This window comes from Thamnophis elegans, chromosome 1, assembly GCF_009769535.1.
Source record: "Thamnophis elegans isolate rThaEle1 chromosome 1, rThaEle1.pri, whole genome shotgun sequence".
Lineage (NCBI taxonomy): Eukaryota > Metazoa > Chordata > Lepidosauria > Squamata > Colubridae > Thamnophis > Thamnophis elegans.
The window spans coordinates 10358252-10372464 of NC_045541.1; the positions used below are offsets into that span (position 1 = coordinate 10358252).

General features: G+C 38.7%; 1 protein-coding gene across 9 annotated transcripts in view; it reads left to right on the forward strand.

Annotated features, from left to right (window-relative positions):
- ANKRD44 (ankyrin repeat domain 44) overlaps nucleotides 1–14213 on the forward strand; it is a 183399-nt gene that overhangs the window by 65258 nt on the left and 103928 nt on the right. For all 9 annotated transcript variants that reach the window (XM_032210432.1, XM_032210464.1, XM_032210492.1 and 6 more), the window contains exon 2: nucleotides 7276–7359. In XM_032210432.1, the coding sequence (XP_032066323.1) occupies nucleotides 7276–7359 (84 nt within the window). The remainder of the gene's footprint in view (nucleotides 1–7275; nucleotides 7360–14213) is intronic.

The following is a 14213-nucleotide window of genomic DNA, read 5'->3' on the forward strand; positions in this document are numbered from 1 at the left end:
GAGTGCAATTGAATATACTTCACCTGAAGATACTGGTGATAGTGGCAGCAATGTGAAGAATTGAGTAGGGGAATTAAAATGTTAGGAGGATGGGGGATGATGAAAGTTAAACAAGCCACTGCTGCTAATATCCCTAGCTTTAAACATGGCAAATGTTTCCCCCTTCCTAAGAAGAGGTAGGGACAGAAAAATGGATAGAAGATTGGAAAATGCATGGGAAGGGAACCTGCTTTTTGATGCGGGAGAACACCAGCAATGATAACATATAAATTGAAGTAGGGAAAGGAAGGTGTTAAGGAGATTAGAGGTGGATGGGTGGGTTGTTGCCACCAATATGGAATGGAGTGGAGAGGAGAGTGGAGTGGAGTGGAGTGGAGTGGAAAAGAGTAGAGTAGAGTAAAGTAGAGCAGAATAGAATAGAATAGAATAGAATAGAATAGAATAGAATGGCCAAGTGTGATTGAACACACAAGGAATTTGTCTTTGGTGCATATACTCAGTCTATAAAATAGAATACATTAATCAAGAATCATAAGATGCAACACTTAGTAATAGTCATAGGTTACTAATAAGCAAACAAAGTATACTAGGGAACAAATGAAACAATATACATTTTAAAGATACAAGCAACATGGTTATAGTCGTAAGTGGAAAGAGATAGGGTCTAGGAAGAAAGAGAAAAATAATAGTAATAAAGTCTTAGTAGATAATTTGATAGTGGTGTGTGGATTAGTTGTTTAGCAGAGTGATGGCATTCAGGAAAAAAAAAACACCTGTCCTTGTGTCTAGTTGTTCTGGTGTGCAGTGCCCTATAGTGTTGTTTTTAGGGTAGAAGTTGAAACAATTTATGTCCAATATGTGAGGGTTAGGGTTAGAGTTAGAGTTTCTCTCTGGATTCAGATGCAACATATCCAACTGGCCCATTCAGTTTTCTAAGTGAGTTAGCAATAGCAATAGCAGTTAGACTTATATACCGCTTTATAGGGCTTTCAGCCCTCTCTAAGCGCTTTACAGAGTCAGGATATTGCCCCCAACAACAATCCGGGTCCTCATTTTACCCACCTCGGAAGGATGGAAGGCTGAGTCAACCCTGAGCCGGTGAGATTTGAACAGTCGAACTGCAGAACTGCAGTCAGCTGAAGTAGCCTGCAGTGCTGCACTCTAACCACTGCGCCACCTCGGTTGGACAGAACTTGGAACAAAAAACTGTTCCAGGTTCCAATTCTGCCAAACCTAAGACCACCTAGAATGCTTCAGCAGAATTTTTGAGACACCGCGTGTTTGCTTTTACATGAAACAAAGCATGTAATTTCTCCAGTTGTACCATCTATGCCTGCAGTCTTACCACTTTTCAACTTTCTCACAGCATTTATGATTTTCCTTTCGTCAATTTATTTTGAATTCTAACATTTATAGCATTTCTTTCAGTTTTACACTTTGATCTAATATTAGTACTTCCATACAGATCTTTAAAGTACGCCTTCCCGAATTCTCTCAGTTCAATCTCACCCCAAATTTTCCTCATTGCTTCTGTTATTAATTCCAATTAGTCTGCTGTAGGCTCCTTGTTTAGCCTGTTCACTCACTTCCTAAATAATTTTAATCTCCCTATTCCGTGACGCCTAGATCAGAATAGGAGGAGGTAATACAAGATGCGTTGAAGCGAATCAATGCTTCATTGTCTACCAGTTACAGCCATTACATTTCGAAGAAGATAATGGATGCTGAATAGATTAACTTTGAATAATTTCCTGCCTTAATACATTAATTAGTCTGAAATAAAATCTGTTGGTGGTTTGCAAATATTTATTGACAAATTGTGCTTCCAGTAGGCATCCCAACACCCGGGAATCCAAACTGAGTGTAAGAGTTATCGAACCATCTTCACGTTGGTAGAAAACTGGAATTTATTTTTTTTAATTTCCTTTTTATTAAGGATATTTTTGAAAAAAAGATAAACACTTAAACAAATAATACAAACTAATATAAAGTAAAAACAATGCAAGTAATCAGAGAGGAAGCTAAAAGTGCAAGACAGGAAAGAAAAAAGTAAAAAAGAAAAGAAAAAAGACACGAAGAAGTCTATAGGGGGTTTCCTGTCAGCAATAAATGTAACTATTGTCTTTGATCAAAGGAGTGAGTTTAGCCATCTAAGCAAAATCCATAACCTGCATTGTAAGTAGTACTGCGTCTTTCCATCTTTGTGCATATACCATAATAATCCCATTTCAGTTATCATGTAAAAAACCCAAAATTCTATAACTTTTTTCCAACTATTTCTCCATCAATCCTATAAGTAAAATCTCTGGCCTCAATTTCATATTAATCTTTAAAATCCTCCGAATCAGCATATATATTTTAATCCAGAATTTTCTGGCTTTTTTTACACATCCACTGAGCATGATAAAATGTGCCTTGTGTTCACCTTTCCAATGTAAATGTGAAGTACCTTTATACATTCTTGACAATATTTTCCTATCTGTATACTATAACCAAAATTTTTAGCTCAATGTATCAAACATTCTTTTACTTGTTCTTCAATTTCAAATTTCAGTAAAAGTTCATACACTTTCGCAATTATAGGTTCATTGTAATCTATTTAGAATAGGATAGGATAGAATAGAATAGAATAGAATTCTTTATTGGCCAACTGTAATTGGACACACAAGGAATTTGTCTTTGGTGCATATGCTCTCAGTGTGCATAAAAAGACAAGATACATTCGTCAAGAATCATGAGGTACATCACTTAATGATAGTCATAGGGTACAAATAAGCAATCAGGAAACAATCAATATCGTAAGGATACAAGCAACAAAATTACAGTCCTGCAGTCATAAGTGGGAGGAGATGGGAGATAGGAACGATGAGAAGACTAATAGTAATAGTAATGCAACCTTAGTGAATGGTTTGACAGTGGTGAGGGAATAATTTGTTTAGCAGAGTGATGGGGTTCAGGGAAAAACTGTTCTTGTATCTAGTTGTCTTGGTGTGTATCTATTCTATCCTAGTGTGGAATTTATTCACCAAACTGCCAATCTCTGTCCTACCTTTATCTTCCTTGATCTGTTTCATTGCCAAAAGGTGATGTTTTGAAAATGTGTGTACATTACATGGTAAGCAAGATGGTTGGTTGGATCATCTGTCTTTGTAGCCCCTCAATACTGTTTATCCACAGTTGGTTATAAAAAAACATCCACCAGTCACAGCTTTGCTGAAGAAATGGTTGCCAGGCTGTGAGTCTTTCCAATTTTTTCCACCTCCTTGATGGAAAGCCAGGAGGAAAAGCCAAGGGTGCTTTGATTTATCCCCTTCACACATGTTACATTTGAAGTCAGGGGAAACAAAAGTCTCATGTGAAAGAGTTCTCTCTTCTCTCAAAGAAAGGGAAAAAGAACAAAGAAGAAAATTTGAATCACCCTCCCAAGTCATCTTCTCTCTGGACTCATGAAAGGGATGACCAGAGTCTAGGGGGATTATCTGAATCAAAGGAGTCCCAGTATAGCTTAGTGATTTGCTCTAAGAAGCCCTTGGGTACCGACATGTGCTTTAAAAAACCAGGAGTGAGCTGTAACCTCTCTGTCTCAAATTCTTCTCAAATGGCTTCATAGACATAGGAGTAAGAGAGGAATCCTACTACTGCATTGCGCTCTACATGGGGCAGCCCTTGAAGAGTATTCGGAGACTTCAACTTGTCCAGAATGCAGCCGCTCAAGTGATTGTGGGTGCACCTCGGTACACCCACGTTACACCTATCCTCCGCGAGCTGCACTGGCTACCGATCAGTCTCCGGATACGCTTCAAAGTGCTAGTCGTAACTTATAAAGCCCTTCATGGTATTGGATCTGGGTACTTGAGAGACCGCCTGCTGCCAATTACCTCCCAAAGACCCATTAGATCACACAGGGTTGGCCTCCTCCGGCTTCCGTCTACTAGCCAATGCCACCTGGCTACTACCCGGGGGAGGGCCTTCTCTGTGGCAGCTCCGGCCCTCTGGAACGAACTCCCCGCAGGGATTCGGACCCTCACCTCTCTCCAGGCCTTCCGAAAAGCCGTCAAAACCTGGCTTTGCCGGCAGGCCTGGGGTTGATGAGTTCCCCTCCCCTCTCGACTTGTGTGGTTGCGTGATTCTTGCCTATTTTAATTATCTGTATTTTGTTCTACGTTCCCCATTTCCCTTTTTTGAATTGTTCACCGCCCTGAGTCCTTCCCGGAGAAGGGCGGCATACAAATAATAAAATTCAATTCAATTCAATCCTATGTTTCTTCCATTTTTCCTTCAATAAAAACAGAAGGCTTGAAAGTTTAACCAGAGGCAAAGGATTGGGAATAAATATGTCTTTGCTTGAAATTAAAGCTTTCCTTTGAAATAAGGACTACCTTCAGCAACAGCCTTTCTAATACTGTAGGACCCAACATCACTTATCCTTCACCAGATTGATGGTGCTTCTGGAAATGCAACAGCAGAGGGCCTCCCAATGATAGATTACAATATAATTATTAAAAGTAATTTGTCTATCAATTTGTGTGTCATCACCCTGTACCTAATGAATCAGTTCTTGTACAGCATTTGGGTTGTCTTAAGTCTGTCCAACTCATGAGTAATGGACAAGATGACAGTCAACAACATAAGGATATTTCAGGAAAAAAGATGATGCCAGGACATGTATATGCTATGGGGAAAGGGTCTCTGCTTGGTAAAAAAAGAAATTAATCTTCAGGATGACTCTATGCAAATTATTAATCTGCATTTATGTGAATGGACAGTCTAATTATTTCTGCTGATTTACTATTTCTTCTCAATTCATCTTGGATATTCCTGATCTTAGGGTGCATCCAGAAAGACACTAGTAATGAAAAGACATTCTTCAGCTATTTTCTCCTTTAATAGTGTGGTTAAAAGAAGTTGAAGAAACGGTGTAAACATTATTTTGTTATTTAAACGCCCCATGAAACTTTGGAAAGGAGGCAGAAAGACCTGATTTGGAACCTCTGTTTCCCATTTTCTTGTCTTTGAATTTTACTGGAGATTTTTTTTTTTTTTGGTGCTCTGACTTTTTCCACCTTTATTTTTTATTGCATATTTTATGTAAAACATTCTTTGAATGAATAGTTATCTAATTTTAATGTATAACTCTATACATTTGAAGTGCTACAAACTAAGGGATTTTTGGCGGGGGATGTCATTCCAAAATAAATGGTTCAGAACAGAATAGGCTTTTTGATATTTCTCCTTTCCAGGAATAACACACATTTTTAAGTGCTTGTTGTCACAGCCCTATCTGATGCATTTGAAAATGTAAGTTATTTTGTTGTAATTTTCTAGGATAGGAAAATGGCCAGATTCCAGGGCATTTCAGGAAGTGGCCTCTCTTTCACCTGGAAACAGTGATCCTGAGGGCAACAGTTTAGTTATAAAAATAAAAATGGATATTAGCCATTTAAGAACCAAGGCTCTGCCTAAAAATAGTGCAGGAAGAATAAAAGAAACTTCTATTTATTTCTGTACAGGATGGTTAATTTTGGTCAGAAAACATAAAAAGAGCCAAGTCTTTTAAAGAAAACATGTCAAATAACATCACTTCAGATGATACCCTAAATATGGATGTATAATATTGTTAACAAAATATTTATTTTAAAACTACAGTCCCCAAGATAAAGCCATAATATCGTTTAAAACTAAAACTGTAGTCTCAACCCAGAATCTGGAAAAAATAGAATCTGAAAAATATTACCTTATATTACTGACACTAAAATATGGATAGAATTAAGAAATTTGGGTTTTTAAAAATATCTATCCTATAGTACAATTAATGACAGGATATTAAACTGAGTTTAATCTCCTGTCTTTCTCAATTTCAAAGTACTTGTACGCACAAGTATGCATTACTTATATTCTGGAATGAACTTGACATAACACTTATAACCTTATTTGTAGAATTTGGAGAACCAAAATAATTTGTATTATTACAGGTAGTCTTTGACTTAGAACAGTTCATTTAGTGAGCGTTCAAAGTTAGAACAGTGCTGGGGGAAAAAATGGCATGACCATTTTTCACACAACCATTTCAGCAACCCCATCCATGATCATGTGATCAAAATTCAGATGCTTGGCCACTGGTTCATATTTATGACAGTTGCAGTGTCCTGGGGTCATGTGTTCAGCTTTTGCAATCTTCTGACAAGCAAAATCAATAGGGAATCCAGTTAGTAACAACATGTTACTAATTGGATTCCCCATTGATTTTGCTTGTCAGGATTCTGCAACCTTCATAAATATGAACCAGGTGCCAAGTAATAACCATGTTACTAACTTAACAAATGCAATGATTCACTTAACAACGGTGGAAAGAAAAGCTGTAAAATGGGACAAATTTACTGAACAAATGTTTCACTTAGCAACATAATTTTTAGGCTTGAATGTGGTCGTAACTCAAGGACTACCTGTATTAGATTTCTTAAGTAAGAGGTTGAATATAGAGGTTTAGAGGTTTATTAACATTTATAGGCCGCCCTTTTCCCTAAGGGGACTCAGGGCGGCTTACATAAAATCAAGGGAGGGATATACAAACAGTAACGCAGACAAACATAGAATAAAATAATGAGCAACATTCATTCATCATTCGGGAGGGGCAATTATCATTGTCCCCAGGCCTGACGGGCTAGCCAGTTCTTAAGGGCTATGCGGAAGGCCTGGACGGTGCTGAGAGTACGAATCTCCATGGGGAGATCGTTCCAAAGGGTCGGAGCTACTACTGAGAAGGCTCTCCTCCTTGTAATTGCCAGCCGGCACTGGCTGGCAGATGGAACTCGGAGGAGGCCCAATCTATGAGATCTAATTGGTCGCAGGGAGGTAATTGGCAGAAGGCGGTCTCTCAAGTACGCAGACCCACTACCATGGAGGGCTTTATGGGTGACTAATAGCACCTTGAAGCACACCCGGAGATCAACAGGTAGCCAGCGCAGCTCGCGGAGGATAGGTGTTATGTGGGTGAACCGAGGTGCACCCACGATCACTCGCGCGGCCGCGTTCTGGACTAGCTGAAGTCGCCGGATGCTCTTCAAGGGCTATATTGTCTATGGAATATGTCTATATTTCTAGGACTGTACCATCAGCTGCATTAAGGAACCTTTTTTTTTCTATGAAAGGAGGATGTGCAAGACAGCTCAGGTGTTTCTATGTATGCAATGGTTTGAATCTTTGTTGATTTTAGGGAGGAATAACATTTACCATTCTCTTTCCACCATTACCCCACTCCTGTTTTTATCTCCTTAGCCACCGCTGGTCCAAGCAATTTTCAACGGCGATCCTGATGAGATACGTGTACTAATCTACAAAACTGAAGATGTTAATGCTTTGGTAAGCAGCTTTATACATTTCTTTTCTAATTCTTTTGGTATTTCATCGATAGGAGGAAAATGTCTGGTGGAGGTGAGATAAGATTTATAGCAAAGCCAATAATTTTTCACAATACTTTTCTCTGCCTCCTACCTTTAAAGTACAATTGTGATTTGGTAAACTACAACAAATAATCCTTGTTTTTTTTAATTTAGTACATGCTAGGCTCATGCAGCTGTTCCTATACTGACTAGTGTACCTTGGGCTTGGAAATAGAACCAAGCATTATTGCTCCCTTCATCTAAGTTGTGCCTACAACTTCAGAATTATGATCATACAAGTCTGTCCTCATATGAATATAATGGAAATAGAAATGTCCCATTGGACCGTAACTGTTGTTACATTCAAAATAAATTATGTTGTATATCAGAAATGTTTCTTTCTGACAGCTTTCAGGGTATTCAATCTGATGCTTTAACTACTTGCTGTAGAATAACATATAAGGGGTAAGATGGGGGAGATAGATAGATAGATAGATAGATAGATAGATAGATAGATAGATAGATAGATAGATAGATAGATGGATGATAGATAGATAGATAGATAGATAGATAGATAGATAGATAGATAGATGCATGCATGCATGCATGCATACATACATACATACATACATACATACATACATATACACACACACATACATTTTTCTCTGAAGGTTTCTAATGCTCTTGTTTGTGGCAGATTTAGCTTGCAAGCCCACATGGGATCTTCAGGTTTTTTTAATGCAGAATTTGTGGTATCAATGCAACAATACATAGAATGGATCCTCCGCCCACCCCAGAGGTGGGTTCCTACCAGTTTGCACCAGTTCGGTAGAACCGGTTCGTCAAATCTACTGAACCGGTTAGAAGAGGTTCTACCAGTGGACCTGGAAAGCAGGCCACACCTACAGAAGAGGTTCCAAAAAATTTTGAAACCCACCACTGACACAGAGAGAGAGAGAGAGAGAGAGAGAGAGAGAGAGAGAGAGAGAGAGAGAGAGAGAGAAAGAAAAAAAGAAAGAAAAAGTGAGAGAGATTAAAGAAAAAAGGAAAAAGGGACAGAGAGGCAAAAGGAAGGGGAGAGAGAGAGAGAGAGAGAGAGAGAGAGAGAGAAAACACATGCCCGGCAAGCCACTCCCACCAGGTCACATGACCTGCAAGCCACTCCCACGAAGGAGGCCATACCCACAGAGTAGGTTCGAAATTTTTTTGAAACCCACCACTGCCCCACCCCCACTTTGGGCTGTTTTAGGAATTAGAGATCAGCAGGTGATGCAATGAAGAGGATTATAATCAACAATTTACTAGGGATTCCTCTGTTAGTAAATGTCACAATCAGTATTTAATGACAAGTAACCTGGAAGGCTCTTGAAGTGAAGATCCAGAGCTTTCTCCCTAGAGATATGGAAGTTCAATTGGGCAGAACAGATACAATCAAGATGCCCCCCTGGGTTCTCTTCTTACATTCTTCATGGAAGTGCTATTTTATTGCTGCTTAGTATGTTTTCGTAATCCACCGCAATAACAGTATGGTGAGGTGGTTAGTCATCAGCTAGACAGTAAATGCTGATATTTCAAAAACCAGTAGCTGCTACCTGGGGAAATATGGTTGTGTGTGTTTGTTATTAAGACTACAACTATTTCAAGGCATTTCTTTATAAAACTATGAAGATGGATAAATGATGAGATTATACTGTAAGGAAAACATTCCAGAAGACATGCAGGGTAGGATTTAACAAAAACCCAAAGGCTTTGTGACACATTAAAAGTATCAGATCTTTAAAGACATTTGTGGGTCACTTTGTATGTAAGATAAACACAGCTTCGATTAACAGTATTGATTTAAACTACATGGATTAATTGCCATCAAGTCAGATCCAGAAGGATCTATCCTCAACCCTGGTTCTTCAGGTTCCACCACAAAACCACGTTCGACTAAAGGGCGCTCGACGAAACCACGTAGCTGATGTCATCACAGCGTGACAACAGCGGGGAGAAAAAAGCACGCTGTAAAAGCTAAACCTAAAATTAACCCCTAAACCTAAACCTAACCCCCCTAAACCTAACCCTAAACCTAACCCTAAACCTAATCCTAACCCTTAACCTAACCCTAAACCTAACCCTAACCCTTAACCTAACCCTAAAGCTAACCCTAAACCTAACCCTTACCTTAACTTGAATCGGCTTGCTTTCAAAGCGCTATTTAAAGCGCCCTTCTTTCTCCGCGCTCGCTGTTGTCGCCCTGTTGATGGCGTCAGCGACGCGGTTTAATCGGGCGCGCTTTAGTCGAGCGCGGTTTTGTCGTGCCACGCGTTCTTCAAGTCTTCAAATAGCACACCCATTACCACTCCCCTCCCCCTTTTAATAGTCTCTCTTTCATCTTTAACAACTTTAAGTCTATTTTACTATTCCTTTGGCTCCCTATTAGGAGGTTTGGGATTTCAAAGTGACTCCTGATGTTCTCCTTGAAAGTAATGGGGGGGGGGGGCATGATCAAGATTACATCATGGATGGTGGCTGGCTTTCTTCTGCTGCCTTAGTTTAGCTTGGAATTTTCACTTGAGCAATTTGTAATCTATTCCACAATCAGCCCTTGACCATGTGCTTGCTCTTATAAATGAGTATTTTCTACTTCCTTGTGCCATTAATAGAGTCGATTTGATATCTCTGTGTAGTCTATCTGGTAATGTCCATTTGCATATGAAGATGTTCTGTATGGCAAAATCAATAGTTAGATGGCCTAAAGGCTTTAATGTAGCTTTGTCATAATCCCCATTAGTTCTTTCCCATCAGTTCTTTCTCAGAAGCCTGCTGAGTGCCATCCATCATGAGTATCATCCAATCATTATTTTATATTTTCCATTCCCATGGTCTGGTTGTAAAATATTGGTAAAATCGGAACAGTTTATCACTCTGTCTTCTCTGCTGCAATATGAAATGATGTCTTGATCTTTATCGTTAAAATGATCTTCTGCCTCCAGCATATTTCCATTTAGCTGCTGACCAATATAAGAACCTGCTTGCATTAGATGTGTAGTTTGGATGACTGTCACATCTTGAATGACCCTGCTGGAATTGTATATTCTTGGCACGTGCTTCTCTCCCCCTTCATAATGAGGCTACATAGCAGTTCTTGAGGAGGGGGTTGATTCCAACTGAAAGTGATAGAATTGCCTTTCTTGAAAAGATGCAGTTTAGTGGTTTTCTTTTAAGTTTCTTTCTTCAGGACAGAGGAAATAAGAAAGGTAATTGCCTTTCATTTAGATTAGCTTGCGTTTAAACATCTAGGTTGTTCTCCAGTCTTGATCTGGAATAAAGCAAATGAGCCTTGATGAGTTCATGCATGTTTTCTCTCACTTTAGAGATTTGTAAAGCAGGGTGAAGAGAAAGATTCAGGATTTGGTTTAGCAATGAATTCTTAATTGCAATAGAACTTTTTATTACATAGGCCTTCTGCAGGTAATGAAAACAACACAATAAAACGCAATAGAATTTTGCTACATAGCATAAAATAAAACAGAATTTTAAAACATGGATGGATGAATAGATAAAACTGTCATCTTATATTTAAAGTATCTTTTATTCTTTGTATGAAAATATACTAAATATACTTTTTAAACTTTAAATAATAGGGCATTTGTAGATAAGCTAAAGCTTTCACAGCATAAGAATATTTAGGTCTTGTGTGTTTCCTATGATCTCTCTTTTGTTAGGTCAGGTAGAGCAATAGCATATTTACAATTGTTGAATTTCTTATCATTCTTAGTAGTAAGAACTCGGAGTAGGCGCTTACAACAGACTCTACTAGCTACTTAACAAGCTAGAGATTCTGATTTGGTTTCCAACCTAATTTTATTTTAAAGCACAAAATAGTTCACAATAAGGAAAGAAGTGAGTCAAGGTTGTGTAGTTATCATATTTATTTAACTTATTTGTAGAATATATCTTTAAAAATCTGTCCTGGGGGAAAGACAATTTAAATTAAAATTGCTGGGAGAAATATTCATAGTCTTGGATATCTTAATGATACCACTTTGATAGCAAGAAGTGAGGAAGACTAAATTATAATAATTATAAATTATTGCGGGTAAAAGAAGAGTACAAAAGTTGGTCTATTACCTCATATTTAAAAAGTCCTTAAGGTTATGTCAGACAATGCCAATCCAATGGAAACAAGAAAATGTGAAGTTGAAACAATGAAAAGGTGGGCTCAAAATTTTACAAGGTTGGTGACTAAAGCTATGAAATGCAAAGGCATCTGCTACTTGAGCAAAAAGAAATATGACAAAATGTGAAATTATAAAGCTACCACACTAATTATTACTGTCATAGTTTCTCTAATTGCAGTATGTGACTATAACAACTGGACTGTCAGAAAGGCTGACTGAAGAAAAATGCATGCATTTGAACTGTAATGCTGGACAAAATTCTTCAGAATAGTTTGGACCACAAAATGAACAAATAATTCAATACTAGGTGAAATGAAATTGGGTCGCTCACTGGAAGGGCTAGTAATGAAGTTCAAACTTTAAAAACTTGGATACATATCATGAAAACAAGGATCATTGGAGAAGATGTATGGAAAATTGGAAGCAATCAGAAGAGCCTTACAAAAGATAAGGAGCTTGGATACTATCGCTCATGACACAAGTGGGAGCTTACAAGAAATCAAGCAGTTACTGACAGACAATCCTGGGGAAAGGAAGACTTTCAGGGCATGAAGAATCTCAGCTGACTGACTGACTGACCCACAGCCACAACCTGTAATTCAGAAGTTAGGGAAAATGGAATTGATATGTAAAATTGGTTTTACAGAATATGCGGAGCTATGATTTATATGCTGCCCAGAGTTGCTTTGTAAGTGAGATGGGTGGCATATACATTTAATAAATAAAATAAAATGAAAATATTTTAAGCAGGAATTGGTGAATAAACCACAGCAGACATTGTTCAGACATCAACAACCTTGTTCAGAATACCTGAAAACCAAACAAAGCATGTTAGGTCTTATTGTGAGGGGTGAATCCATTTCTCTTTCCAAATCAGAGGTGGGTTCCTACCAGTTCGCACCTATTCGGTAGAACCGGTTCGTCAAATCTACCGAACCGGTTAGAAGAGATTCCACCAGTGGACCCAAAAGCAGGCCACACCTACAGAAAAGGTTCAATTTTTTTTTGAAACCCACCACTGACTTGCATGCTTCAATGCCAGAGTCTCTGAGCCATCATGACTGGAGGAGGAATTCTGGGGGTTGAAGTCCACAAGTCTTAAAGCTGTCAGGTTTGAAGACCCCTAGTTTTTTTTCCTAAAGGGTTAGGGGTGCAAGGATCTTGTAACTTGACAGCTTTAAGACCTGCATGCTTCAATGCCAGAGTTTCTGAATATCTACTTGAACTGACCTAAGTACTAATTCATAATTTCATATCCGGTCACTTGGGCGGCAAGCCACTCCCATCCGGTCACATGGGTGGCAAGCCACTCCCACAAAGGAGGCCACACCCACAGAGTAGGTTCGAACAATCTTTGAAACCCACCACTGTTCCAGATGTATAGGAGCAGAGGGGAGGCAAGAGTATATTAGCAGCTAAGGCTTGCTTAGGGATTGCAAAAGCTCATTCACCTGACATTTAATATTAAACACAAATAAAGTCAATACTAAAATGTTGACTTTAAGAGAAAAGCAGCGAAGATGGTTAGGGGACTGTAGGCTAAAAAATATAAAGAACGGTTGCTGGAACTGGGTATCTCTAGTTTGATGAAAAGAAGGACTAGAGGTGACATGATAGCAGTCTTCCAATATCTCAGGGGCCGCTACAAAGAAGAGGAAATCAAGCTATTCTCCAAAGCAGCTGAGGGCAGGACAAGAAGCAATGGGTGGAAACTAATGAAGGAGAGAAGCTACTTAGAACCAAGGAGAAATTTCCTGGCAGAACAATTAATCAGTGGAACAACTTGCTTCCAGAGATTGTGAATGCTCCAACACTGGAAGTTTTTCCAAAGAGATTGGTTAACTATTTGTCTGAAGTGGTGAAGTGGTGTTTCCTACCTAAGCAGGGAGTTGGACTAGAAGACCACCAACATTCCTTCTAACTCTGCTATTCTGTTTTTAAGTGTGAGTAGAGGATCACATTCTGTATATTTGTTTGTGTAGAAGACTTCTATTTGAGTGATCCTGGCCATTATGTGTAATTTATTTTAAGGCTTTCTAATGGTCTCTTTCTTACTGCATAGTCAATGCTGTTTGCTGTTTTAACCTATATGAAAATATATTACATTTTACTGATGAAGGATTGGAGCCAAGGTGGCGCAGTGGTTAAATGCAGCACTGCAGGCTGACTGCTAGATCAGCAGTTCAGCGGTTCAAATCTCACCGGCTCAGGGTTGACTCAGCCTTCCATCCTTCCGAGGTGGGTAAAATGAGGACCCGGATTGTTGTTGGGGGCAATATGCTGACTCTGTAAACCGCTTAGAGAGGCCTGAAAGGCCTATGAAGCGGTATATAAGTCTACTGTTATTGCTATTATTGGTGTTGGGTTGTAATTCTCAAAACCAGTAAGGTGTGATTTTGGGTTTCCTGCAGTGATAATGATCTTTGCTGCATAATATCGTAAAAAGAATAGATACAAACATTTGCTTCCTTTCCTAACGTGCAGAAATACAGTATGATTATATGTAGAGAGTGTTTCATTATGAATTTACTTGGTTTAGCTTGTTCTTCCTGATTCAAATATGTTGATTGCTCTATTTTTTCCTCAAAAATTTCTCTTTGTAGGTCTTACCTTACAGCCCTGATTGTTAACCCAGTGTTCATGCACGTGGTTTCATAGGCTAAAT